This window comes from Laetiporus sulphureus (assembly GCF_001632365.1).
Source record: "Laetiporus sulphureus 93-53 unplaced genomic scaffold LAESUscaffold_14, whole genome shotgun sequence".
NCBI lineage: Eukaryota > Fungi > Basidiomycota > Agaricomycetes > Polyporales > Laetiporaceae > Laetiporus > Laetiporus sulphureus.
Genome location: NW_024468523.1, coordinates 403,945 through 428,919, shown reverse-complemented (window position 1 = coordinate 428,919; position 24,975 = coordinate 403,945). Strand labels below are relative to the sequence as shown.

The following is a 24,975-nucleotide window of genomic DNA, read 5'->3' as shown; positions in this document are numbered from 1 at the left end:
AAGGCCACGATTGACCGAGCGAAATCTCAAACGCCTTTCGGATTTCGCGGTTCTCGATGAGGACAAGCTCGCAGCAAAATCTAGTCACAATGGCTCCATTTCAGGTCGTGGCGCTGGAGAAGAACGTTCTAAGCCGGCTTCTTCCCGGCGGTACACAACGATCATATCGCCCGCTCCGACAGCTGAGAAGAGTGATCAGGACGAGACGTATCGATCTGTCAAACGTGCCCTCACCATTCCTCCTACGCGAACAGCAACAAGCCCTGTTCCACCAATTCCCGCTCCCATCGCTCGCGCACCATCACCTGATGATCATCGAAGCTTCGCTGCATCGCAGATTGCGCCGATGAGATCCGACTGTGCACCTCAATTCTATGTTTTACCAGCTTCAATCATCCCACAAATAGAGCTGTTCGCGCCTGCACCGCTTCCCCTTACACCGCCACAACCGTCTGAGCCTCCAACTCCTCTCCCACTTCCCACACCTCGTGCCAAGTCGCCAATTCCTCGTCCACCCTCTCGGCCGCGCGAAGTGCAAACTGCCGTGCCCGTCGCTGTTTATGACGCAGTAGCGCAGGACAATTTGGCACCCACTCGTTCCAGAAGTCCTCCGGTCGATAACGTACAGAGGAAAAGAGAGACAATTAAGGAGGAAGCCAGACAGACGGTAAGGAACGACAGCAGACAGAGATCGAGAGAGGAAGTGGGGCACGCGACAAGGCAAGAGTTGAGACACACAGCGCGAGAGGAAGTGCAACAGGCGAAGGAGGACGCGAGGCGGGTCAAGGAGGAAGCAGCGCGGCGAGCTCAAGAGGAAGCAGCGAGGCGTGTTACCCAAGAAGAAGCCGAGCGGGCTAAGGAGGAAGAAAGGCGGCGGGCTAAGGAGGAAGAAGCAGCGAGGCGGGCTGAAGAGGAGACAGCGAGGCGGATTATCCAAGAAGAAGCCGAGCGGGCCAGAGAGGAAGAAGAGCGGCGGGCTAAGGAAGAGGCCAGGCAGGCAGTGCTAGAAGCAGCACAGCAGGCCAAAGAAGAAGCGAGGAGGGCAAAAGAGGAAGCAGTGAGGCGGGCTATCGACGAGAGACGGGTCAAAGAGGAAGAAGAGAAGCGGGCAAAGGACGAGGCCAGGCAGGCGGCAAGGGAGAACGCGAGACGCACGACAAGAGAGGAGACGAGGCAGTCAGTGTACTTGCCGGTTGCCCAGCTTCGAGAGCAGGCACGGGCAGAGACGGAAGTGCAGTCTCAGACACAGAGCCTCACTCATAGACGTGCAAGCACTGCACATACATCCTCCCCTGTGCGTGGATCAACGCCTCCTGCTCGCGTGCAAGAAGATAGAGGGACGCGATCGAAGTCTCCTGCTCCTGAACCTTCACATTCGGATCGGCATCAGTACCTGACTGCTGATTATCGACCATCCTACACGATCACGCCACGTCCTTATCGTACGCGACCTCCACCTCCTGTACCCGAATATCGTGCACAATCTCCGGCTCCTGCTGTTCAAAGTTCGCGGGGTCGCACTGTTCCTCCGACACTTCGTGAACCGTCTCCCGCTCGAGTACCCCCGCCGACTCGCTCTCCTCCTTCGTCGCAGGGACATACTTCGATTCGTGGCCGTAGCTTCGACCAGCAATCTGACCATCTTTCACGAGCTGCTACTACCACGCGCAGTGCTGGTACGCAAGCGTCAAGATTCCCACCCTATCCGCGCGGATCTGCACCGGCAACCCCCATGCATCAATATATGGCCCCCTCACCTGCCATGACATCATACTCTCAGACTTTGCCGCAAGCGCATAGAGAAAAGCGTTCACGCTCGCATGCACCATTTTCTCTCAGGGAGCAGCGGCAGCACCAGCGGCATGAGCAGTTCGTATCAAACGTGAACTTTGACGAGTTCACGCCTCCGACCAAGGAGCAGATGAGATACGCCAGCTCGCTGTGCGTTGTAGCGCAGAATGGCCTGCGGATTCAGTTCGGCGAGCTGATCAGGGACAGGAGGACGATTGTCTGCTTCATTAGGCATTTCTGGTACGTCACAAGCCGATTGATGGTTTATATGCAATATCTCATTTCTTTTCTTTTGGAATCTATAGGTGTGCTGCTGATCAGGATTACATGTACCACATCGCATGCAATGTCGAAATGGAGGCGTTGCGGCGTGCAGATTGTGATCTCATTGTTATTGGAGTAGGCTCGCCGGCGATGATCAAGTCGTATCGGAGTCCGTAATTTCCTACGTCCGCTTATGATATTGTTTCTGACAAATATTCGCAGATATTTTCCGTATGCCTTTCGAATTCTTTACCGATCCGACCCTTCGTTTGCATGAGGCGCTCGGTATGACTCGAAAGACGCAGGATGCGGGGCCAGACATCGAGAAGGGAGAGTACATTCGTCATGGGCCCCTCGGCGGTTTGGCAATGGTGGTCAGGAACGCCATACGAGTCGCCATGCCTGTATGGGAAAAGGGCGGAGACGTAACGCAGCTTGGCGGCGAGTTCGTATTCAGCCCAGGGTATGCACTCAGTCCTTCTTCATTCAGTAGCAAGTTACTCATCGGACTGACAGAAGCAGTCCATCCTGTCTGCACGCTCATCGCATGACCACTACTCGGTCGCATGCTTCCATACTCCACTCACTGGCCGCTGTGGGTGTTCGCACCATCCCATTGGGACCAGAAGGTACCTCACGGTCGTTCCTGTCACCCGAGGACGAAGAAAACTGGATGGAGGACCGACGCAGGAGTATCGCGCGCATGCAGGCGAAGCGCGAGAAGAGGAGGGAAGGCTCAATCGAGCGGTCGTGGCAAGACGATCCTGCTGAACCAGGCTACAATAGCGAGGCGGGAAGCGGGAGCGTCAGCGGATGTTGGGCCTCGAATGCGATAAGAGGCGAGACGGGTACGTATCCGACAAAAGGCGAAGCTGGCAAGCTTGCTGCCAATACGTATCCGGAGAAGGGGCGCATGCGCGGGTTCCATGTCGCAAATCCGGACCACAACCCGCCCACGCCGGTTACCGAAGACGAGGAGTATGAGGGCCATGGCTGGGATGGCAACTTCTCCAATTTGCGGCGCATTGACGTTGTCGGGCACATGCGAGACGAACCGTATTCATTGACGCAGAAACTTCCACCTCTACCACATCGCTATGGCTAAGCGTAAGTTTACATGCAGCGATACATTCATTTAACGCTCGACGGGACTCCGGAAGCCCCAAGTAGCAATAACCTATGAGCAATTGGCAAAAAATGTTTCGAATGTAAAACGTATGCGTATGCAAGTGTGTATGTACGAGTGCAGCACTAGTATCTGGGGAAAGGAGCCCAATGTATTGCCATCCCGTCATCAATGCAAAGCGCATCAGACTCTCATCAAGGACTCGTGTGCTAAATCAGCCTTGCGAGCTCCGCCTCCGCACCTCCTTCTCCACCTCGCAAATTTCCTGTACACCTTCCCTGAAGAAGACCACATTATACTCCACCAGGCCGCGGTGTGCTTCGAAGGTCGCTGTCGGAAGAATCGCTAATAGGGCAACTTGTGGTGTAATGACGTGATATGTAATGATTGTGCCTGTTCCTGCCCCGGTCGAAGGCGAGAGCGCGGTCGCTGCGCTCGGGTAGAAAAGCTCCTTCGCACTGGGGCTAGCCTGATGCGATGCACTCGCAGAGCCGGGGTCGGCGGGGGACATAGCGGGCTGCGAGCCAGGTACACGAGGCGAATTTGGTACTAGTGACCTCGGAAGAGGGGATAACCGGGGACTTGCGGAATGACTTGGAAGGATCTGGAGAGTGGATTTTGGCGTCAGCGTTGCAGGTGATTGCGATGTTAATGCGCGCGGGGATGGAGAAGTGTGATGGTGCAATGGACTGGCGATTGCGGACCTAGACGGGCATTCCTCAATGAGCAACATTGAACGCGCAGGAGAAGACGCGGCGATCACTTGTATAATGGCCCAAATGAATTCAGCATTTTGAGATAGTCGTTGCAGATGTTATGCGTTGGCGCGTCCACCGGTGACGCATCTGTAGCAACATACAGCCTCGATTTGATGTCGAATAGGAATGCTTTTGATGCTTGCGAGTTCTGCGAAGGGGTTAATGTCTGCTCACTGCGTATGATAAAATCACTGACAGCACAGAAGACGTTCAAAAGGTCCTCAAAATATGGAAGGGGCTCGATGGATCGTTGTATTACTCGGGAGAACGCATCGTGCAGGGAGTGGTCATGGATAGACGTGAGCTGGAAATTGATGGGCATTTGCTCAAACTCGGGATCCTCGTCTACGAGCTCCTCGAGTATGCGCCCTTGTATGTATCGGAAATTATCTGCTTGGGATGTTCATAGGCAACAACGCTGCAATGCCGCTACCACGTACCAATCTTATAGTCGTCAGACATTGCCTCAGCCTTATGCACGAAGACTTCCAAGTTGATCTGTGGATTCTTCCGATAAGCGTCGATAAAGGAGTACACAAGCTTGCTAATGGGAGCTTGGTACATGTCCTGCATCTCGCGGGCGAAGACCTTGTAAGCTCATAATTTGACGGACAAGAACCCAGCGTACCTGTATATCGATGACGAATATTACAGTGTCGATGTCCTTCAAATCGACCCCCTCCAGAGCGTCCAGTGGCATGTCTCCCGGGCAGTCCCATATTTCAAGCGGTATAACTGTGCTGAGGTGATTGACCGCCACTCGTCAGAGCATGGTGGTGTGCGGGAGAGCGGACGCACTCATAGATATGCTTAGTTACGCGCATTGTCCTCTCGACATACATCGACTGTTTCGGATCCAGGCCGTTGAATAGGACCTGCTGGATACATGTCTTTCCGCTCCTACAGGGATGCAGTTCATCCAAGACGTTCGCGACTTTACATGGGTGTTATATCGCACCTCCGCATGCCCAGCAGGAGGATCTTTGTCCGCCTCACGTCGTCACTGTGGTTCTGGCCGTTGGCTGGGTGTGGTGCTGCGGCGGTGGCAGTAGAACCGTAGTGAGAGTGAGCCTGCATTGCTGAAGGAGACTGTGTGGCCGTCGTAGCTCGATGTCCGCGGTGGGGGATGCCGATCGGCATGTTCGCGGAGTTGACCGCAATTCAAGTTGACGTATCTGCATTCTCACGGGCCGGCGGTAGAGAAGTGCACGCACGTTCGTGAGTCCTTCTCCTCATTCGTCCCTCAGTTCGTGAAGTGATAAACATGTTGCAGGCGAGCTTGCACGATTTCTCGCTGCTCCTGATTCCATACCAGCATCCTTGCAATGAAGTTTGGTCGCAAGATCACGGTCCGTACCCGCTCGGTGGCTAGCAGGAGGTCATGCTTATATTTGTGCAGAACGACCTCTATAATGAATGGCGGCCTTTCTATATCAACTACAATCTGCTGAAGCGAGAGCTTAAGGTGAGTCTAACTCGTTCTGCCTTTGCTTAGTTTGTCCTGACGCCGGCGACAAGACGCGGACAACATCACGTAATTGGACGGATGACGATGAACATGAGTTCACTCAAATGCTGGAAAAAGAACTGGACAAAATACATACCTTCCAGAAGTCAAAGGTGCGCACATGCAGTTGGCCTCCCGAGTCCTTGCACACCGCTCAGCCCCCCTTCCTGCCCTACAGACTTCCGAACTTTCAACACGAATTAAGAATGCAGAGAAGGCCGTCAAACGGCTAGTCACATCGGATCATATGAACGGGCACCATGCAGATGCCAGCACGTCCACATCGGATCTTGAGGGGAGGCAGAGACAGCCCACCGTGGTGCAGGACGCAGGCTCAGACGACGACGACGACGAAGACGACACCGATGAGGGTAGCGAAGCAATGTCCGTGGACGCGCTGGAGGATCAATTCCTGGCCTTGGAAGAGGAAGTTGCTACACTCGTGGCAGACGTTCACGACCTTGCATTGTATACCAAACTCAACATTACAGGATTCATGAAGATTCTCAAGGTATGCTACCCTGTTGAAGGCTCGAGTAGCGATTAATTGACGTTATCACACAGAAACATGACGTAAGAAGCAAGCTGCACTATGTTTGGTGCACTCTATGTTGACATTGATATGCAGAAACAAACCGGCTGCCCTCTAAAGCCCACATTCATCCAAGAATATCTCGAGAAGAGGCCGTTCTACAAATACAACTGGGATGGCCTCATTGTGAAGCTATCGAAACTGTATGACTTAGTGCGTACTCGCGGGCACCCTGTGCAAGGTGATGCTAGTGCTGGCGGTAGTCAGAGCGCATTCGTGCGGCAGACGACCAAGTATTGGGTGAGTGTGCGGTCCGATCCTCGTATGCGCGCAATGTGGACTGTCTCGCGTGTTGCGTAGGTGCACCCCGATAACTTGGTGCATTTGAAGTTGGCTATATTGCGGCATCTGCCCGTACTTGGTATGTGCTGTTCTCAATAAAAATATGTTTCATGCTGAAGTGCTGCTCTCGCTAGTCTTCAATTCTAACAAGGAGTTTGAGCCCAAAGATGCCGGTACGTGTCCGACATGGAGTGTATGCGCCCGGTTAAGCGTGCTGAATGTGCCAATTGGTAGCTATCACGTCCATCTACTTTGATAATGAAGACCTCGAACTTTATCTTGGCCGCCTTGAGAAGACAGAAGGCGCTGAGGCTATCCGCCTCCGCTGGTACGGAGATATCGGTACCAAGACAGTAGGTGAAACTAGTGCAGAACCTGAAACGTCAGCACTCAACGCCTTCCTTGGTCTAGATATTCGTAGAGCGGAAAACACATCGTGAGGATTGGACAGGAGAGAAATCCGTCAAGGCTCGTTTTCCGATCAAGGAGCACCTCGTGAACGCGTTCCTGCGCGGCGAGTACACGATGGACGAGGAGTTCCAGGAACTTGTCAAGAAAGGCAAGAAGAGCCAGCAGGAGGTAGATGCGATGACACAACTTGCGAACGAGGTGCAGTATGCGATTTTGACCAAGAAGCTCGTCCCAGGTGCGTCACCGATGATCGCGTGTGTGACGGATGGACGGAATTAACTTCGATATGCGCCTCTGGTAGTGATGCGTACGTTCTACAATCGGACGGCGTTTCAGCTACCTGGCGATGCACGCGTGCGGATATCTCTCGACACGGAACTTACTATGATCCGGGAGGATAATTGGGATGGCCGCATCCGGTCTGGCGACAACTGGCGGAGAACGGACATTGGACTCGACCATCCGTTCCCACAGGTCCCTCCAGAGGACAAGGAGCTGTTCAAGTTGGTGATCATTTGCTCTTGTCACCGTGGCCTTGTCGATTTCAGGTGACATTGACCGTGAATGTTGACTAGGTATGGCGTGCTCGAAGTCAAATTACAGACACAGTATGGACAAGAGCCCCCACAATGGGTTACTGATCTTGTATCGTCACATCTTGTGGAAGCTGTGCCTAAGGTTAGGGATTATACTCCTTCTTTAGCGACCTTGCTCATGTCGTCCTTTCTTGTGGTCATAGTTTAGGTGTGTTTGAGCGTTTGGACGACTGAAAGTAGTTTCTAATGCTGACTGCAGCAAATTCATCCATGGATGCGCGACCCTGCTGCCGAACCGAGTTGATCTAGTCCCCTTCTGGCTACCGCAGAGTGAGTGTGATTGTCCTTATCATCTACTTGTACTCAATGATGACTGCTCTCAGTGGATACCGACATCTTGAAGCCAGACACCGGTGCTCTCATGATTGAACGCCCTCCACATATTTCTCCGAAGGGAACGTCTGAGCGCTCAGCCGGAACGACTACGCCGGAAGAAGCGCGCACGGTGTATGCTGAGCCTGTATCGGAAGGAGAGGAAGATGAGGAGATGGCTCCTGGTACGTACCTTGGCAAAACACGTGGATACAGCAAGATTTAACGTTCCCACAGCCAAGGACGAGGTTAAGCGCACTGGTCTAAACAGCGAGGAAGTGGCAGCTGCCATCGCGTACCGAGAGAAATCTATCAAGCAACAAGACGAGGCAGAGCGCCGCGGGGCTCAGAGTCCAAGGCAGCCGGCGGTCCAGGCGCACGATATGGCTGCCCATCACAATGGCGGCGCGGGAGCTGAGACCGACGAAGAGGAAGGGGAAGTTGACGAACGCACACCATTCCTGCGCGGTCGTACGACGTCAAATAAGCCGACGACGGCTATCGAACGCTCGCAGACGCGTACACTCTCCATTGATCCACTTGCGACGTCATCTGTTTTCGACGAGACGTTGCGCGATCGTCTGAGGAAAGATGCCGAACGCCAGAAGCAGGCCGAGGAAGCTTCAGTCGAGGAAGAGGAAGAGGGTGGTAGAATGGAAGGCACTTCAAGATCGGCTCGGAGATCGTCAAGGCAAGAAGACGAACGTGTGCTGGAGCGGCGCTGGGTTGCACCTCCCGGAAAGCGCATAGCGGTTCCCGTGCGCATCGAACCGAAGGTGTATTTCGCTGCGGAGCGTACGTTCCTGGTAGGTGTCAAAATCAAGATAGCGCGTGTCGGGACTGAATGTTGACCATCGCTGCTCTTATAGAAATGGCTCCACTTCGCGATTGTCATTGGCATGATCGCCACCACGTTGCTCAACTTCGTGCCTCCTGGAGACACTACGGGTCTCATCAGCGCGGGGCTTTTTACGCTTGCTGCACTAGTCGCGATCGCATATTCGGCAATCATTTTTGTCTATCGGTCTCTGAGGCTGCGGAAGCACCGCGCGGAGGGTATGTATTATGACAAGTACGGACCGACGGTGCTGTCGCTCTTCTTGCTGGGAGCGCTAGCGACGAATATCGCGCTGAGGCTGAGGGAGCTGTGAGTGTGAGCGGATTGATCATTTTTCTCCTTTTCCATCACGCAACTCCGGACTTCATATGTAGCACTTGTAGCTATACAGCCACCTGGCTAATGTTTATCTATACCACGTAGTCATGGATGCATACGATTTGTCCTTAACCTCACGGTGGCCATCCTCGACGGAAAATGATGTTCACCATCAGTAGTGCACGTGTCGACCAGATCGACAAACTCGAACGCGCGCTTCTTGCGCGCTGCTCGTTCTCTGCACCGACCGATTGCCAACATCCTTCGACATCCGGTACGTGTCCCCGCTATGACTGTTGCATTGCTTTATGATGCTCTATTCAATACTTATCTACATTGTCCGACATGAAATTACTCATGTTTGACGACAAAATCTCGTCTGAACTTCTTCTGATGTACGCTTTTTACAATTTCATGCACTGATGCCCCTTCATTTCAGGCTGGTCTATCTCGAGTCTTTGCGGTTGACGTTGAGCATAGGAAACTTCCTGGAGGTTGAGTTTCGCAATTGGTCTCACGTAATATATCGGTTGTCACCGCAGTCCTCCGACAGGCTGATGACCTTCTCGCTGGTGTATATAGCAGTACCAAATGAATTTTTACTTCCAAGCAGCTAAAGTGCTTGACAAACTAGATGCGAAGCAAGGGTCTATCAAGAGCATCATCGCGACCGTGAATGAGAAGGACAGGAAGAGGACCGCCGCGCTTGTTATCGAGACGCTGAAGTGTGAGGATAGTTCTGGGTGATGTGAGTGTGCTGCGACTGAAGGACCACTCAGACAAGCCAATATTGAACGAAATACTCGATGCTACGAAGCTGCTCAAGGAAGAGCGGAAAATCACTTCAAGGAGCCTTGCATTGGTGCTCACACACGACCTCCTGCTAGCGAGCGGCATACAAGCCGGTGATGGACCCATCAAGCAAGCTATCCTGAGACACAAGACGAGACTCCACAGCGAGTTCACGCGAATCAAGATCAAACGCGGGGTGAAGTCGAATAGCGAGCTTGCGCTGGGAGACGATGCCCGAGCAGGTGTGTTGATCGCGGCTCGCTCTGCCACAGTACATTAACTAAGCTTGTTTAGCTCGCATCCCTCGTTACGTGCGCATCAACACATCATGTTGGACAACTGAAGAAGCAATCCCAACATTCGTCGCTCGTGGATTCGAACTAGCGGATCCATTCGCATCAGAGTTGAGAGACTCCTGTCAACCGCGCCATCTCACATTTGACTCACGTTGGCATGAATAGAAGCAGCTTCGCGCGAGATGAGCATATACCCGACCTGTTGGCGTTCAATCCACGGACGCAGTTCGTGGATGACCTGCTGTACAAGGAGGGCAAGATCATCCTTCAAGACAAAGCGTCTTGCTTTCCTGCGTTCGTGCTGTCGCCTGACGACAAGAGCATGGTCATCGATGCAACTGCCGCTCCTGGAAACAAGACTTCTCACCTCAGCGCTCTCATGGGTAACAAAGGCAAGGTGGGTGCTTAAGATTTCCCTTCTGCCGGCACTGTGAGACCTATAGGTCACTACTGATCTGTCTTCAATCCAGCTTTTTGCTTTTGAACGCGACAGAAAGCGCTTCTCTACACTCAAAACTATGTTGTCCAAAGCTCATTGCCGTAATGTCGAAGCCGTCAACGTGGATTTCCTGACGACCTCTCCGACCGATGAGAGGTTTTCTCAAGTAACGCATATGTAAGTGCGACGGCCGCAGTCCTCTTGATAAATGCATTGCCCATATTTATTCGCGTCCAGTCTGCTAGATCCGTCCTGCAGTGGGTCGGGCATTGTGAACCGCCTTGACCATCTCCTTGAGACAGGCAAGTCCTAAGCTAGTGTTGATAAACTGCTTTTCGTTGACGATATAACTGTTCAGAAGATGAGAACGACGCGGAGCAAGATCGATTGAATAAACTCGCCACTTTTCAACTACTAATGATTAGACATGCTATGAAATGTATCTATCTATCGCTACAGCACATCGCCCCAAGCATTGATAGCAGCCCATCTCTAGTTCCTTCTATCCAGAGGATAGTGTACTCAACCTGCAGTGTTCACGCCATTGAAAATGAACACGTGGTCCGGAAAGCGTTGGCAACCGACGAATGCTCAAAGGGAGGTTTCCAGCTTGCGGATCCAGCAATGGTGCTACCTGGCTGGAAACGACGTGGACTTGCGGATGAGATGGGGAACGCCGGTACGCAGTTTGTTGCTGGTAATGCGGGCACTCTGATAGGACTGATGTTGTTACCCCATATAGCCGAGGCCCAGTCTCTGGTGAGATGCTCTCCTGACGAAGATGCAACGAATGGGTTCTTCGTTTGTCTGTTCGTCAGGGTCGAGCCTGAGGATGAGAACAAGCTCTCGGAGATCGGGAGTCGAAAAAGGGGGGCTGCGGACAGCGAGGTCGAGGCATCGGATGCAGGTGAGAGGAAGCGTCGGAAGATGAGGAAGAAAGCGAAAGCGAATCCGGATCGACGGTGACTGGATGTTTCCACCCTCATTTACTGATGCAGTTCTGTGGGATATTGAATTGCTATCGAATAGGCTCACACCCTCTCAAAAGGACATAAATGAACTAAAGTAGCTAGAGTATTAAGGAAGCTACAAATGAGAAGAGGGTGGTGACGTGATCAGACGCTCACGCCCCTTGTCGATGGTCAGTTACTATCGAATACAAACCGTTCCATGACAGGATCTGATCGGGAAGGTGAGTTCGTCAATTTTGCCAGGCCCAGTCAGAATGAGTAGCGTCGATAAGAATCATCTCGAAGAGTGCAGCTGGACAGGGTGAGAAAGGTGAAAGAAGCCGGGGAGAGATTACCGGAGATTCACTAGAAGGGCGAGCTGGGTTAATGCGCGGGAGTACCGGTCTGCTGCTGAGTGTACTGGTTCTGGTAGTATTGCGCGTAGCTGGCTGCATAGTCCTGCGACTGCTGGTAGTATCCGGTCCCTTGGCCGTAGCCGGCTTGGCCGCTCCATTGCTGAGGCGCAGTACCGCTGTACCCGTTACTATAACCGCCGTATGGCGTTTGAGGTGGGCGATAGCCGCCGCTGCTCTGCTGGGGAACCACGTTGCTGCTCTGCCAGACTTCCGGACGGCGCCATGGAGGGATGTTCGAACCACCCGCGGTAATGTCGTGTCCTGCCGACCCAGCCCATGGCGTCGCTCCACTACCCCCACCTGGACCTTTACCAGTCTCCCCAAGCTCCGCCATCAAGCTGGCATATTCGGAGTCGAACCCGCCCTTCATAACAGGAGGAGGAGCGCTAAGGATGGCGTTAGGATCCCTGTTAACAGTGCAATCCCGGGCCATGTGACCAGCACTTCCGCAGACACGACAGATGATATTGGCTGTGAAGTTACGTTGCTCCGGACAGTCGTACTTCCGGTGACCGACACCGCCGCAATTCTGGCAGATCTGGTTCTCGTCATCGCGCAACGTTCCGTTTAGGGCAGCTAGTTCGCGGAGTTGGTTACGTTTGTGATCATTTTGACCCTCCGGCGTGGAAGCAGCCTAGATTACAAGAACATCAGCTCGCCGAACATTTCGACATATGAATAGCACAACTTACCGTTTCTATGACCTTGTTGATGAGCTTGACACATAGGACAACTTTGTCCTCTGTGTCAGCAGTCACAAGACAGTGGAGGTCCTCCTCCGCGTCTTCAGCATACTGTTCAGGCCTTGCCTTGCCCTCTTTAACGCTACCCTTTCCTCTGATGCTAATCTTAGCTCCACTGTCCCTCTCCATCTTCTTCAGACTGTTACCACGAGGACCGACGAGCAAACCAAAGAAGTTGATCTCTGGGAACTCCTTGACTGGAATGTACACCTTCTCAGAAGGTCGTTGCGACCGCTTCTGTTGGTGATACTCGACGGGCGGACGGAAGTTGGGGTCATTCTTCATCGCCCGGTCGACAAGTCTGATCCGCTCGTCCTCGAGCTTTTTGCGGTAACGAACTTCTCGAGTGTTAGTGCGACGACCGTGCGCATCATAAGTTGGAGGAGGGGAAGGTGAGCTGTACGAGAGTCAGTTAGCTCGGAACAACCGCATACAAACAATGTACCTACCGTTCACGCTCAGGAGGGATGAAATCGTTCAACCGCAACTTCCGGTTAATCTCTTCCAGCCGAAGGTGGATGGCATAGTTGTCTAGGTGAGCCTGCGATACACCATTGGCGGAGATAGCGGTAGGCAGTCCGGGGATCTCATTCTTAGAGTCACCGAAGCGACTGCGGCGCTTGCGGGGTGCGTTAGGGTCAGCTAAGCGGTCAAAAAAAAATTAGAATGATCAGGTCAGTAATCCGTCAGCGTTAGTAAAGGAGCGCGGAGCGAGAGCGATGGGCAAGATATGTCATTGTATACAGTCTGCAACATCCGTGAGCTCGCAACCAATCCTGACTTACCTCCATTGCTTGTAGAAGTGGGCGTTGAGCCACGATCTTGCCTATAGCCGTCTCTGTCCCTGTCATTGTGAGGCTGTGGTCGGGGATAAGCAGAAGGAGATGGCTGGGCGAGCTGAGGAGGAGCAGTTTCTTCTGTGGGTGCAGGACCGAACCGGCGACGATTGCCCAGAGGCGCTGCAACAAATTGTCAGCGGATTAGACACCAAAATTCGGAGCATACTTACTGTCGTTCGTTCCTGTAACTTCGCGAGTCGCGGGTCGCCACATTATCGAGAAAACAAGAAGGACAAAGAGAGAGCAATAAGAGAGCAGTGGTGGATGACTGATCTGTCGAGGCAATGAATGCGAACGCTCTGAAGAATTAGTCATTTTCAAGCTCCGTTTGAAATCCTGTGGCGGTGGCGCGCAGGTGCTCTTGACCAGGATCTTGGTCATCTTGAGAGGCAACCTCTGTTGCTCCGTAACCTTCACGGACCTAGCAGCGCAGTTTACGATCTTCTGTGCTCTAGATCTCACACAAGGATCGACTGGCGCAGCACAGAATGCCCATGAAGCGTTCAGCAGAAGGTAGGACACGCCCTGCTGAGTCAGTGTACTAGAGTCCAATGCTCTCGCCTTTTGCAGATTCGTACTACCCGTCCAAGCGATCCAGGAAAGGCAAGGACGACGACGAGTACATAAATATTGATGATGATGACTACGCGGAGCTGCAATCACCTCCAGATACGTCTCTTGTACCTCGAGGCGCAACGATCAAGTTCAGTGCCCTTACGCGCAAGCTAGCGGAAGCGAAGAAGACGAAAGGTGCCGAGGATGGGCAGAATGAGGGCAGCCTTAGCCAGCACCGGCGGCAACAAGACAATCTCGTTTCACACATATTCATGGACCAGGATTTCTCGTGGTTGCACCTGAAAGCTGATCACGCATCGCGCCCACTTTGGATCAGCCCTGAGGACGGTCACATCATTCTTGAAGCGTTTTCTCCCATTGCGGAGCAGGCGCAAGACTTCCTTGTTGCTATTAGCGAGCCTGTCAGCAGGTATGCATGCCCATCGTTCGGTAGGATTAGCACTAGACCAATAATCTCCAGACCGGCCTTCATTCACGAATACAAGCTCACTTCGTACTCGCTATATGCTGCCGTATCCGTCGGACTACAAACCGAGGACATAATAGAAGTCCGTGCGCTTGTCGCCACAGCTATAACGAGTTGCTTACTAATTTATGAGTATACATTAAGGTGTTGAACCGATTGTCGAAGGTCAGTACACACGTCGTCTAGGTGGTTTGCATCCTCACGCCCATCAAGGTGCCTGTACCGGAGAGCATTGTAACCTTCATCCGGGAACGGACACTGTCTTACGGCAAGGTCAAACTCGTGCTGAAGCACAACAAATACTATGTCGAATCATCACATCCAGAGACCCTGCAGATCCTGCTGAAGGACAAGACCATTCGCGATGCCCGTGTCCACTCCCAGCCCACCGATAACAGCATCAAAGCCGCAACGTTTACCACTTCAAAAGCGCCTGTTAAGGGAAACCTTGTCATCCCTGGTGCTAGAGAGGCTGAGAAGAAGAAGGATGATGTTGCTGCAGGCAAGGGAACTGCGGCCGCCGGTCGTACTAATACGGATGCCGAGCTGTTCACTTCCGTTGTCGGTGTAGACGCTGGTACGCTTCCACGCCTTTTCTTGCTTTGCCATAGGCTCGCGATTGCTGAGTTGAAGTAGATGAGGTAGATGAGGACGACGAGAACGTTCACGCCTTCGAGATCGATGATGCAAAGATCGACGTACGGTCAGAACCGCTTACCGAGTGAATTGCCCCTGACCCTTCTTCAATTTTCAGGATGTGAAAAAACGGTGTAACGAGCTCGAATACCCAATGCTCGAGGAATATGATTTTCGAAATGACACGGTCAATGCCAATCTTGACATCGATCTCAAGCCCTCGACCGTCATCCGACCATATCAGGAAACGAGCCTGAGTAAGATGTTCGGCAATGGGTGAGTTTCTCCGCCATTTCATATTAATTTACTCATCGCTAAAGGGTATAAAGCCGTGCGCGTTCTGGCATCATTGTCCTACCATGCGGTGCGGGTAAAACCCTTGTGGGCATTACCGCAGCGTGTACCATCAAGAAGTCATGTCTTGTCTTGTGCACTTCATCGTGAGTATCGTACTTTATTCCGGTTAGTCCATAGCCGCTTAACCGACGACCAGGGTGTCCGTGATGCAATGGAAGCAGCAGTTCATGCAGTGGTCGAATGTCACCGACCGCCAAATTGCCGTTTTCACGGCCGATCAGAAGGAAAAGGTGAGCCGTCCGTCGCCCACTGCCCAAACGATCCTTATCGACCGATCTGCGATGCAGTTCGCCGGCGATAGTGGAATAGTCATCTCGACTTATTCAATGGTCGCGAACACACACAATCGGTCACATGAGTCAAAGAAGATGATGGAATTCCTCACGTCGCGAGAATGGGGGTTCATTCTGCTCGACGAGGTGCATGTCGTGCCCGCAGCCATGTTCCGCAGGGTCGTAACGACCATCAAGGCACACTCGAAGCTCGGACTAACAGGTACGCGTCGGGCTTACAGCGCACTTTGAAGCCGCGCTGACGGAGACTTCTTAGCGACCCTGGTCCGCGAGGACGATAAGATCTCTGACCTCAACTACATGATCGGGCCGAAGCTATATGAGGCGAACTGGATGGACCTCGCCGCCAAAGGGCATATTGCGAACGTTCAGGTACGTTGTCATGGAGCTCTGTCTGAGTTGTTCTGATTGGGTGCATGTGATCAGTGCGCGGAGGTGTGGTGTCCTATGACGCCGGAATTCTACCGCGAATACCTGCGCGAGCAGTCGCGCAAACGCATGCTGTTGTATTGTATGAATCCGCGAAAGTTCCAGGCGTGCCAGTTCCTCATAAAATACCACGAGGACCGCGGCGATAAGATTATTGTCTTCTCTGATAATGTCTATGCGCTGGAGGTTAGTGGCGCTGTTCGAAACTTCGTAGTGTGACTGATGGGATTCTCACCGATGAAACCATCATTTAGGCATATGCCAAGAAACTCGGGAAGCTGTATATCCACGGCGGCACCGGGCAGGTGGAGCGCATGAGAATTCTGCAATGGTTCCAGCATAGCCCGGACGTCAACACCATCTTCTTATCCAAAGTGAGCGGCGCGTTCGTAGAACCCTTTGTCGTTTTCTAACTCCATTAACGTCGTAGGTTGGCGACACGTCCATCGACTTACCGGAAGCCACATGCCTCATTCAGATATCTTCCCACTTCGGGTCCAGACGGCAAGAGGCACAGCGGCTGGGTAAGTCTCATCGTCGTGAGTATCCGTGCCTAAGCTGATCGCATGGTCTGCAATTTAGGACGCATCCTCCGCGCTAAGCGGAGAAACGATGAGGGCTTCAACGCGTTCTTCTATTCTCTCGTCTCCAAGGATACCCAGGAGATGTTCTATAGTACGAAGCGCCAGCAGTTCCTCATCGATCAGGGTTATGCGTTCAAGGTGATCACCCATCTCGACGGACTGGACAACCTTCCGGACCTGGTCTACAAGTCGCGCGACGAACAGATTGAGCTGCTCTCTTCAGTGCTGCTCGCGAACGAGAGCGAGGCTGATCTCGGATCGGACGTGCGTGCAGGCGAGGGAGACCTGGCGGGGACGATCACGTCGAAGGACTTTGGGCTGCCGACCAAGTTCCCGGGAGTGCAGCGGACGGCGGGCTCGCTCACGGCGCTCAGCGGCGGACAGCACATGTCGTACGTCGAGCAGAACAAGTCGGCAAACAAGAAGCTCGCGCGGGAGGCGCCGTCCCGGCACAAGCTGTTTGCGAAGCGGGACAAGGAGCTTGCGGCAGCACGCAAAGAGGCGAGGGCACTCGCGAAGGCACAGGGTGCATAGGGATGAGACGCTGCGTTTGCACGCTGCTGATGGGCTCCCCATTTGGGGTAGCGTCGGCTGAGGGACCACGTTTACGAGGACTGTTACCGTATATCATTTGTATAATTTGCACATTTACGGCTGGCGTCATGCATAGAGATCATTACAAATTCCAGCAGGATATGATGACCGACATCGTATGATCGGGGCGAGTGTGAAGGGTGCTCTTTTCGCTAAAGGGTTTGCAGCCGTGCTGGCGAGACATGCAGGGACGACGAGAAGAGCTAGAGCTTCATAAAAGTGAGGGCAGGTGGACACGCCCGTAAAGGGGAGCGGGAGCGGAGAGTGATCGAACACCCCGAGATCTGATTTGGACTATTATACGTGAATTCAACATGACCCTTCCCCACCTTCGATCTATCACATTTTCAAATGGTCTCATTGCAGAATTGGCAATTTGAAGCCATCTCGCAATGGTCGAGTTAACGTTGTGATCGAAGGCAATCGTCAAGGACGGTCGCCGCGCGCAGGGTGCCCACGGAACGACAGAGAAGCGCACACGCCGGTGGGGTGCACAGCCGTGTAGAAGCCCAAACTGAATAGGGCTGGACTGAGTCACACGGACAGGCAATGCTGCCGACGGATTCTTTGTGTGCGGCCTTCTATCCGGTCGGATGCCTGTTTAGTGCAGCGAATGCAAGATGATCAAGGTGACTCCATCCGGAACGGGAAGGCAGAATGTGGCCGGGTCCCGCGCTCCGGGCTGTGTCCATGGCGTGTCCAGGCAGACGAGGCGGTGAGTCGGCGGGCGGACGGCCTGCGATAATTCCCGAGCGAAATATCAGAGTTAGGATTTAAAGTTGACAGCCAGAAGCTCGCGGGCATGCTGATCGCGAAGGATCTTGGTAAAGGGGCACGTGACGGACATCAGAGCCATCAGGCCGCTCAGGGTCAGGTGCAGTGGGCGAGTCTGGGGAGGGCATTGGACGGGAACTGGCCGAGGGGAGCATGAGCCGGCGGCACTGGATGCGGGCGGTGCGGGGCAATGCCATATTCGGCTGTATCACATGGGAGCTGGGCCTCTGGACGTCGGACGGTCGGCGCACCTGACGCAGACGGTCGAGAATGCGCGCACGGGCCTCGTCCCTGCCGTCCCCGGTGTCCCCCTCTCCCTCGTCCTCCTCCCCCACTTTTCCCCATCGCCGCTCGCACGGACGTGCCAGGGAAGCGAGAAGATATTGCCAGCGGTTATCTGGGCAGATTGGTCGCAAAGTTCACGGGAGGAACGACCTCGCGACGGCTGCAGAAGTTTCCTGTCTGGGTCGGACCCCTCTGGCCCTCCGCATGCTGATCGACGCGCCAAACTCTCAATTTATGACCTCCCATTTCCTAGCGCCTCTATATCTGTCACATGCATCTTCAAGTACCTCCATCTCCTCCGGTCCCTCCGCAACAGCCCTTCATCTCCCTCTTCCACAAGTTTTCCCCATCTACGCTTCATGTCCTCCTCCAAACGTGGCCGCAAACGAAACGACAACCTTCCCCCGAACCGTGCCCGTGACGTCCAGCGTGCTTTCCGTGCCCGTCGCGCAGCTCATCTCCAGGTCACTTTCCTCCACCTCATGTGCTGCGTTGTTCGCTCACCGTCTTTCCTCTTTTTCTCCCCACAGGCCTTGGAAGAACGAGTGACCGAGCTAGAGGAAGAGAACAACACCCTCCGTGCTGCTCTTAGTCTCCCGCCCGCGAACCGTCCTGCGCTTGGCAAGGGCCCTACCGGCAAGGACAAGCCAAAACCCCTACCCCAATCCCCTTCACAGATGGCGTCAGGTTCAGGCCCGTCTACCCTCCCTCCCATCTCCACTCTCCCCATGCCCCAGACAGGCCACATCCCCGGCCTTAGCAGCCGGACTGACTCGCCGTCCTCCACCTCCACCCGAAATACATCTCTTTCGCCCACGAGCCTGAATGCCGCCCTCGGGCAGACGTCGCAGTCGTTGCCCGGCTTGGAGGCTGCGACTTGGGACGATTCCATGTTCATGGGCAAAGATCAGCCGGAACCTTCTACCTCCTACACTATTCCGCCGGTGCCGGGTCCGTCCAACTCGCAGTCGCCATCGTACGCGTCCTCAGCGTCGCGCCAATCGATGGAGGACACGTATATGCCCGTCCAGGCCAACTACCCGTACGCCTCCGAAAGGCCCATGGGCGCCGCCGACAACTATTCAGGCGCGAACTCAGCGTTTCTCCTACGCGATGAGCGCCGTTTTACCTATCCACAACCTTCATTTCCCACGCATGCCGGTCAGCTTCAGAGTCATTCCTCTCCTGTATCTGCCATGTCGCCAACTGTGCCCCCGCAGAGCGGGAACGTTTCTATCCAGAATATGCCGTATGCCCATCGACGGTCGATTACAGAATCGCAGGGCTACCGGCCTACACTTGGGCAAATTCCCCCACTACAGCAAATGCGTCTCCCCCATCCACACGCGCTCACCAACCGCCTGTCCTCCCCCTCGCAGCTAGCCGGTTCTGGGGTGCTGCCCCCACCTCAGGGGTACGAGGTTAGTGGGGACCGCAGACTTGACAGGATGCGATAGAATATGTATGGTCATTTTTTGGTTACGTTGGTTGCATCTGTGTTGTCACATCCCCTGCAAGGACTCCGCATGAAAAGGCATAACTGTATCCGTACTCACAAGTCTCGAACGCGCTGCTCGTGCAACCGCTCTCGTCTGCTATCCTACATTTTCTGCTTCTTGTACCAGCAGCAATCGTCATGATCTTCTACTAGGTTAGACCAGCCTACAACTCGCCGCAGTGCTCCTAATAAACATCCCATGCCCGAGGTGCGAAGCCTCCCCGTCGCGCCCACATAGCTGACAAAACTTGAGAACGACAGTGCCCGCATATCACGGATCGCGCATCGACCACCCTCGATACCGCCGCTGTTTGCGCGGCCAAGATCGGAGGGGCCGGGGACATCAGCCTAGACACCGCCCGTGCGCCTGCGGCCCCGGCACTTGCCTTGTCGCTAGCAACGGGGTGCGCCGTGTCATCTCCGCTTCAAGCTCCCTGTGCGTAACGTAATGATGTCCGCGGTGAGGTATATACAAAGCTACCGTTTACATATACATGCACATTGCATGCGGTGTCTCCGCATGCGTTTCCTCCAAACAAAGCGAATACTCCCGGACAAAGTCCCAGTAGATACAATCAGCATCATCAACGTGTGCTGTTCCCCCCAATGATGGACGCTTCGTCAGCGGCGCCAGGGCTGACCGACGACCGAGTCACGACTTTTGACGGATGCCGAAATGACCGAGGAAATGCTGTGGGGCATCGACAGGGTACATATGGCTCGATTCACATAACCCCTCTGGTCCGCGTGGACGCTGTGGCGGATGATGCGGCGATCAGTCATTTTAGTATAAATCAATCCTCGTTGCAGAACAAGGACACGGACGGTGGGTTCAGTCTTGCCCTCTGCGCGCGCTGAGTTTGCACCAATGCACGCATCCGTCGTCGCCGTACTTCTCCCGCAACCAGTCGTTGGCTTTTTTGAAGTGGCCGTTGCCCAAGAAGCCCCTGCTCGCGCTTAGCGGTGACGGATGCTGCCAACGCGAAAATGATGAGCGTGTGAGTGGCGCGCGCCAAGCACGGCGCCGTGTACGTGTGCGAAGACGAGGGTGCGGGCTTACCGCGCTGGTGAGGATGAGGTGCTTCGTCTGCAGGGGCGTGGCAAACGCAAAATTAGCTGCGCGTGCCACGCACACACGGTAGTCGGAAGTGGGCTCGCCTTGTCGAGCTTGGAAACGCGTTTGGCAGCCCAGGCACCCCAGGCGAGGAAGACGATGCCGCGACCGCGGCCGCCCGCATCGTCGAGATTGGCGCCGCCGTATCGGTCGACGGCGTCGACGACCTTGTCGGTGAAGGTCTCCCAGCCTTTGCGTGAGTGGGAGCCGGCGTCGCCCGCGCGCACGGTGAGGCAGGTGTTGAGGAGCAGCACGCCATCCGCCGCCCAGCCTGTGAGGTTCCTGCGGCAGCGGCGTGAATGGATCTGTCAGTGCGTGGGTGGGGAGGACAGGCCGGATGCAGTGCGCACCCGTGCTTCGGCGGCTCGAACTGTGGATACTCTTGCTTGATTTCTGCATAGATCTGGGCCGGCGGACGATGAGCGGCGTGCCGGTGTGTAGGTGGATGGATTAGAAGACGTACGTTACGCAAGGACGGAGGGACGGGGACGCCAGGAGGGACGGAGAAGCACAGCCCTGGATGCGTATTAGGCAGGTTGCGGCGACCGGGATGGTAAGATTAAATGGAACTAGTGCAGACTGACCGTGGGCCTGCCCGGGGCCGTGGTACGGATCTTGGCCGATAATAACGACTTTGACGCGTCCGAGGGGGGTAAGTTTGGACCAGGCGTAGATGTTTTTCGCTGGATGCGTGGGATGGGTGATCCGCGGAGTCGGAAGGGCAAACACTCACGGGCGGGGTATATTTTGAGGTTGGGGGCGCTGTCGTTCGGGCCCTTGACGCCGGCGTCGTATAGGAATCTTTTGAGCTCGATGAAGTAGGGCTTCCTGATTTCGTCGTGGAGGACCTTCAGCCTAGTGGCGCCGCGCCAAGTTAGTCCGTGCAGGGCGGATCGATGGCTGATGTGCGCGGTGGCAACGACGCACCAGCTGGTCCCCATGGTCTCGCACTCGAGCGCGAGCAGCTTTTTTTCTTCATCTGACAGCGACTGCTGGAACTGGGATACGGAGAACTCGATCGCGTCGAGGGGCGTTAGTGCGTTGAGAGACGAGGATGAGTGGGTGGAGATGGAACGCGCTGCGGTGATCTTGATCTTCTTGTTGGGAGGTGCCCCGCCGGAGGGCGCGCCACCCGAGAACATGTCCATGAGCGTGCGCTGGCGCTTCGCGGAGGAGGCATTGTCGTCCGAGACATCCTTGGTGACGGCGACGGTGGATGTGGGTGCGGCGCCGGGAGTGGCGTTCTCCGAGGGCTGCTGCACAGCCTTGGAGGGAGAGTCGAGGTCCTCGAGGTAGACGACGCGTTCTGTGGGGGCCATGGGGCGGAAATGACGAGGCGGAGGTCGAGACGGGAGATGGATGCGCGGTCGAGGACGCGTCGCGGCCAACATCGAGACGCGTTATTGCCGCCGATCGCGACCACGTGGCCCCTCACCCAAATAAGGAGGCCGCCGACGGTAGGGAATGCAAAAATCGAAGGTAAGTTAAGCAGGTCACACAGCGTGCATAGCAACATTTTTCCATTGGAAAACAGTAGAGAAACTCTGAAAACTTATTAAGCTTTGATTTGGAAAAACAGTGAAGAAATTGAAGCTTCCTCCATCATCAAATTGCTATATATGGGCATACACTACCCAAATATGGAGAACACTACATAATATTTCTTAACATTTTTCCAAGGCAGGGCTTTATATTCTTTTACTACATTTTCATGGTTTCTTCAGTGGAAAAATATTGCTATGCACGCTGTGTGATCACACTTCCTATTTCCCGCGCCCTACCAAGTACAGTCTCTCTGGATTCATCCCGCAGATGCAGCAGCGCGGACGACCAAAGCTCGACGTCGACATGGACGGGGTGGACAGCGCACACCGCGCTCAAAATGATGCCCGACGTCGACGGGCCCGTGTTAAATCGACCACGTGGCCGCAGCCCTCGTTCCAGACTGTCTGCGTGCTCTCCACTCCATCGTCCTTCACCCCTGCTCCTCCACTTACTTCGTGTTTCTGTTGCACTTGCCAAGCTGCCGCGTACACCATCCTCCCCGTCTCCGCCCGCGTCCAGACACCATGGGCGCGCTGAATTCTCCAGGAGGACCCCTGGCCGCAGACATCAGGTAGCGTCCACCTCAAACACGCTCAGCGCCGCGCCGCAGCGCCCGCCCCTGCAGGACTGGAGCACGAGCTACATGGGAGGATCCTCCGGGTACGCTCGTCGTGGTGTTGTGAGATGTCCCCGCGTGACCTGGTACGTTGCAGTTCCAACTCGGACGACTCTTCGGATGACGACTCGGATGTCACCGACGACGGCTTGCAGCAGTCCAGAGGACGTCCCCTCGCGAAGAAAGCTGCGGGAAACTCAAAGAAGATAAAGGGCGCTGCGGGGAACGCGGACAAGGCAGCTGGCGCGCAGCCACCGCCACGTCGGACGGGCAGCGCGCGGCGGGGGGAAAGCCCCGTGCACTTGCACCAACGTCGCACCTTCACCCGCTCTCGATCACCCGCGCTCAATGCTGCCAACGGCTTTCATTTCGGCACCAGTATCCACCCCCCGCGCCCGTCCTCGCCGTCCCTCTTCTCGAAGCCCTCGCCGACCGAGATCCGCAACCTCTTCCCGAGCTTCCTCCATCTCACCGTGCGCGTCCCCTTCTCCCCCGCGCGGTGGCGTGTCACCCTCGATCTGCGCCAGGCAGCAGAGAACAGCATCCTCATCTGTTCCGCCGGCTATGCCGCGGCCAAAATGTGCGCGTGCGCGCGTGAACCATTGTCCCCGGATCTATGGAACGCCCGCGACAGGCTGTCGCCGGAGATGTGGATTTCTATAGGTGCCTGTCGTGTCGTTCTTCGTGGAAGCAATACGCGGTGCTGAACTCGCGTTTACGTTATCCCGCCCTGTCAGAGCTCGCGCTACTCATCATCGCTTCGGTCGTGTACTTTTTCATTACAAGGCTCAGTTGGACAAAATTAGGGACAATTTCGGATAGTGCCGCCGTGAAGCCGACTAATGTGCCTGACAGGCCTGCGTCGCCCCGCATCGTCGAGGGCAGGGACAACAGGCGCATACCGCTGCCCTCACCCACCAACTCGGGCCACTTTGGCTTCGTCTGGATGACCGTGCCCAAGAACTACCGGTGAGTTATTTTAATCCTTTTATCTACAACTTTATCTACATCGTGTCATGCGTTTCAATTAGGGATTCAGCAGATGACGGTATGCTGACAGGGCTATTGACCGGCCCGCTCATGTCAGCCGCGCTGCTGTACATCGCAGAGCGGGCACTCGCGACAGGCACAGATCCGCGGCCGCCAAATTGGTACGTCGATCCACCGCGCGTGCTGCCGCAGTCGCTCGCGGCGTTGATCGTCGCCCGGCGGAATCTGGTGGATCTTGCGACGGTGTGCTCGACAATACTGATCGTGCACGTCACGGCGTCGTGGATGACGGAGCGGCGGCATCGAAGGCGGGCGGGCGCGAAGGTGCCTGAGGGGGAGGTGAGCTCCGTGCCGCGGAAGGAGGGTTGGAGGACGTACTTGTATGGGCTGTTTGCGGTGAGCGTGAGCATGTGGGTGCTTTGTGTGAGGATCGCGCTCGCGGAGATGAGGCTGGGGATATGGCAGAGTGAGTGCTGCAGTTCATTAATTTCGTATTCTGTTGTGACGTTGATGGGCGTAGATGTGAATTACTACGAGATCGTCGCGCTGTCGATGTTCTTCCAGTTCTCGCTTTACATTTCGATCCGGATGGCGCACCATGGGTTCACGCTCGGCGAGCTCGCGATCGTGTGCTTTGGCGGGACGGTGCTCTTTATGGAGGGCGTCAATTTGACCATCGCGAGGGTGCGTACCTAGCATGCCGAAAATCCTGCATCACTGACACGCGTTTAGATATGGCCGATCACAACTCCTTTTGTCAAGACGTATCGCTTCCCGACGCCGCTGCTGATCTACCAGCTGGCGCTGATTCCAGGCTCGCTCCTCATCGGGTTCCTGCTGTCACCACTGCTATACCTCTCGCGGCGGCTCGCACAGCAGCCCGTGAGGCGTCTACGCTTCCCCGCGGCAAAGGCGCGCGACCGGCGGCTGCTCGCGCTGGGGTTCTAC

General features: G+C 54.9%; 11 protein-coding genes across 11 annotated transcripts in view; 8 read left to right on the top strand and 3 right to left on the bottom strand.

Moving 5' to 3' along the window:
- Positions 1-1,762: 1,762 nt before the first annotated feature.
- On the top strand, positions 1,763-2,644 carry LAESUDRAFT_650794 (uncharacterized protein; the record flags this gene model as incomplete). The annotated part of the gene is made up of 4 exons (XM_040904262.1): positions 1,763-2,031; positions 2,097-2,224; positions 2,278-2,518; positions 2,578-2,644. Coding segments are annotated over 4 exons (705 nt in total), but the record flags the coding sequence as incomplete, so codon positions are not given.
- A 751-nt stretch (positions 2,645-3,395) lies between these two features.
- LAESUDRAFT_650537 (uncharacterized protein) lies at positions 3,396-5,016 on the bottom strand (the record flags this gene model as incomplete). The annotated part of the gene is made up of 7 exons (XM_040904255.1): positions 3,396-3,885; positions 3,945-4,087; positions 4,136-4,329; positions 4,380-4,506; positions 4,568-4,679; positions 4,738-4,839; positions 4,898-5,016. 7 exons carry the CDS (start codon positions 5,014-5,016, stop codon positions 3,396-3,398), a joined length of 1,287 nt encoding a protein of 428 aa, XP_040765460.1.
- A 174-nt stretch (positions 5,017-5,190) lies between these two features.
- Positions 5,191-8,928, top strand: LAESUDRAFT_742814 (SPX-domain-containing protein). The gene is made up of 16 exons (XM_040911215.1): positions 5,191-5,288; positions 5,339-5,404; positions 5,458-5,559; positions 5,625-5,957; positions 6,011-6,019; positions 6,075-6,278; positions 6,339-6,399; positions 6,455-6,493; positions 6,555-6,673; positions 6,732-6,966; positions 7,033-7,234; positions 7,307-7,447; positions 7,527-7,597; positions 7,651-7,824; positions 7,877-8,445; positions 8,509-8,928. The coding sequence occupies exons 1-16, from the start codon at positions 5,265-5,267 to the stop codon at positions 8,788-8,790; spliced, it is 2,631 nt and encodes an 876-aa protein (XP_040765459.1). The 5' UTR covers positions 5,191-5,264; the 3' UTR covers positions 8,791-8,928.
- Positions 8,929-9,038: 110 nt separating this feature from the next.
- LAESUDRAFT_103559 (S-adenosyl-L-methionine-dependent methyltransferase) lies at positions 9,039-11,474 on the top strand. The gene is made up of 10 exons (XM_040901164.1): positions 9,039-9,313; positions 9,378-9,522; positions 9,575-9,829; positions 9,882-9,990; positions 10,049-10,280; positions 10,354-10,499; positions 10,560-10,624; positions 10,681-10,761; positions 10,819-11,001; positions 11,065-11,474. Exons 1-10 carry the CDS (start codon positions 9,218-9,220, stop codon positions 11,286-11,288), a joined length of 1,536 nt encoding a protein of 511 aa, XP_040765458.1. The 5' UTR covers positions 9,039-9,217; the 3' UTR covers positions 11,289-11,474.
- LAESUDRAFT_103512 (uncharacterized protein) lies at positions 11,449-12,299 on the top strand. Its single transcript, XM_040901162.1, has 2 exons — positions 11,449-11,514; positions 11,566-12,299. Exon 2 carries the CDS (start codon positions 11,660-11,662, stop codon positions 12,257-12,259), a length of 600 nt encoding a protein of 199 aa, XP_040765457.1. The 5' UTR covers positions 11,449-11,514; positions 11,566-11,659; the 3' UTR covers positions 12,260-12,299.
- A 497-nt stretch (positions 12,300-12,796) lies between these two features.
- LAESUDRAFT_103549 (uncharacterized protein) lies at positions 12,797-13,568 on the bottom strand. The gene is made up of 3 exons (XM_040901163.1): positions 13,441-13,568; positions 13,217-13,390; positions 12,797-13,073 (listed from the first exon to the last, which is right to left on the bottom strand). The coding sequence occupies exons 1-3, from the start codon at positions 13,481-13,483 to the stop codon at positions 12,877-12,879; spliced, it is 414 nt and encodes a 137-aa protein (XP_040765456.1). The 5' UTR covers positions 13,484-13,568; the 3' UTR covers positions 12,797-12,876.
- A 77-nt stretch (positions 13,569-13,645) lies between these two features.
- LAESUDRAFT_724712 (DNA helicase) lies at positions 13,646-17,477 on the top strand. Its single transcript, XM_040908678.1, has 15 exons — positions 13,646-13,783; positions 13,841-14,255; positions 14,307-14,394; positions 14,457-14,477; positions 14,526-14,889; positions 14,949-15,010; positions 15,067-15,224; positions 15,278-15,388; positions 15,442-15,535; positions 15,593-15,800; positions 15,855-15,970; positions 16,025-16,213; positions 16,282-16,401; positions 16,458-16,551; positions 16,610-17,477. Exons 1-15 carry the CDS (start codon positions 13,759-13,761, stop codon positions 17,143-17,145), a joined length of 2,601 nt encoding a protein of 866 aa, XP_040765455.1. The 5' UTR covers positions 13,646-13,758; the 3' UTR covers positions 17,146-17,477.
- A 2,006-nt stretch (positions 17,478-19,483) lies between these two features.
- On the top strand, positions 19,484-19,970 carry LAESUDRAFT_724710 (uncharacterized protein). Its single transcript, XM_040908677.1, has one exon. The coding sequence runs from the start codon at positions 19,509-19,511 to the stop codon at positions 19,719-19,721; it is 213 nt and encodes a 70-aa protein (XP_040765454.1). The 5' UTR covers positions 19,484-19,508; the 3' UTR covers positions 19,722-19,970.
- A 406-nt stretch (positions 19,971-20,376) lies between these two features.
- LAESUDRAFT_724709 (uracil-DNA glycosylase) lies at positions 20,377-22,370 on the bottom strand. The gene is made up of 9 exons (XM_040908676.1): positions 21,804-22,370; positions 21,610-21,731; positions 21,461-21,559; positions 21,340-21,392; positions 21,227-21,279; positions 20,921-21,158; positions 20,823-20,849; positions 20,588-20,735; positions 20,377-20,516 (listed from the first exon to the last, which is right to left on the bottom strand). The coding sequence occupies exons 1-8, from the start codon at positions 22,193-22,195 to the stop codon at positions 20,595-20,597; spliced, it is 1,125 nt and encodes a 374-aa protein (XP_040765453.1). The 5' UTR covers positions 22,196-22,370; the 3' UTR covers positions 20,377-20,516; positions 20,588-20,594.
- A 201-nt stretch (positions 22,371-22,571) lies between these two features.
- LAESUDRAFT_724708 (uncharacterized protein) lies at positions 22,572-23,896 on the top strand. Its single transcript, XM_040908675.1, has 2 exons — positions 22,572-23,081; positions 23,135-23,896. Exons 1-2 carry the CDS (start codon positions 23,065-23,067, stop codon positions 23,742-23,744), a joined length of 627 nt encoding a protein of 208 aa, XP_040765452.1. The 5' UTR covers positions 22,572-23,064; the 3' UTR covers positions 23,745-23,896.
- Positions 23,897-24,117: 221 nt separating this feature from the next.
- Positions 24,118-24,975, top strand: part of LAESUDRAFT_650931 (uncharacterized protein) — a gene marked incomplete at both ends in the record, with an annotated part of 2,336 nt that continues 1,478 nt past the window's right edge. The window contains 3 exons of the mRNA XM_040904269.1: positions 24,118-24,493; positions 24,548-24,711; positions 24,760-24,968. Coding sequence (XP_040765451.1) covers positions 24,118-24,493; positions 24,548-24,711; positions 24,760-24,968 — 749 coding nt within the window. The remainder of the gene's footprint in view (positions 24,494-24,547; positions 24,712-24,759; positions 24,969-24,975) is intronic.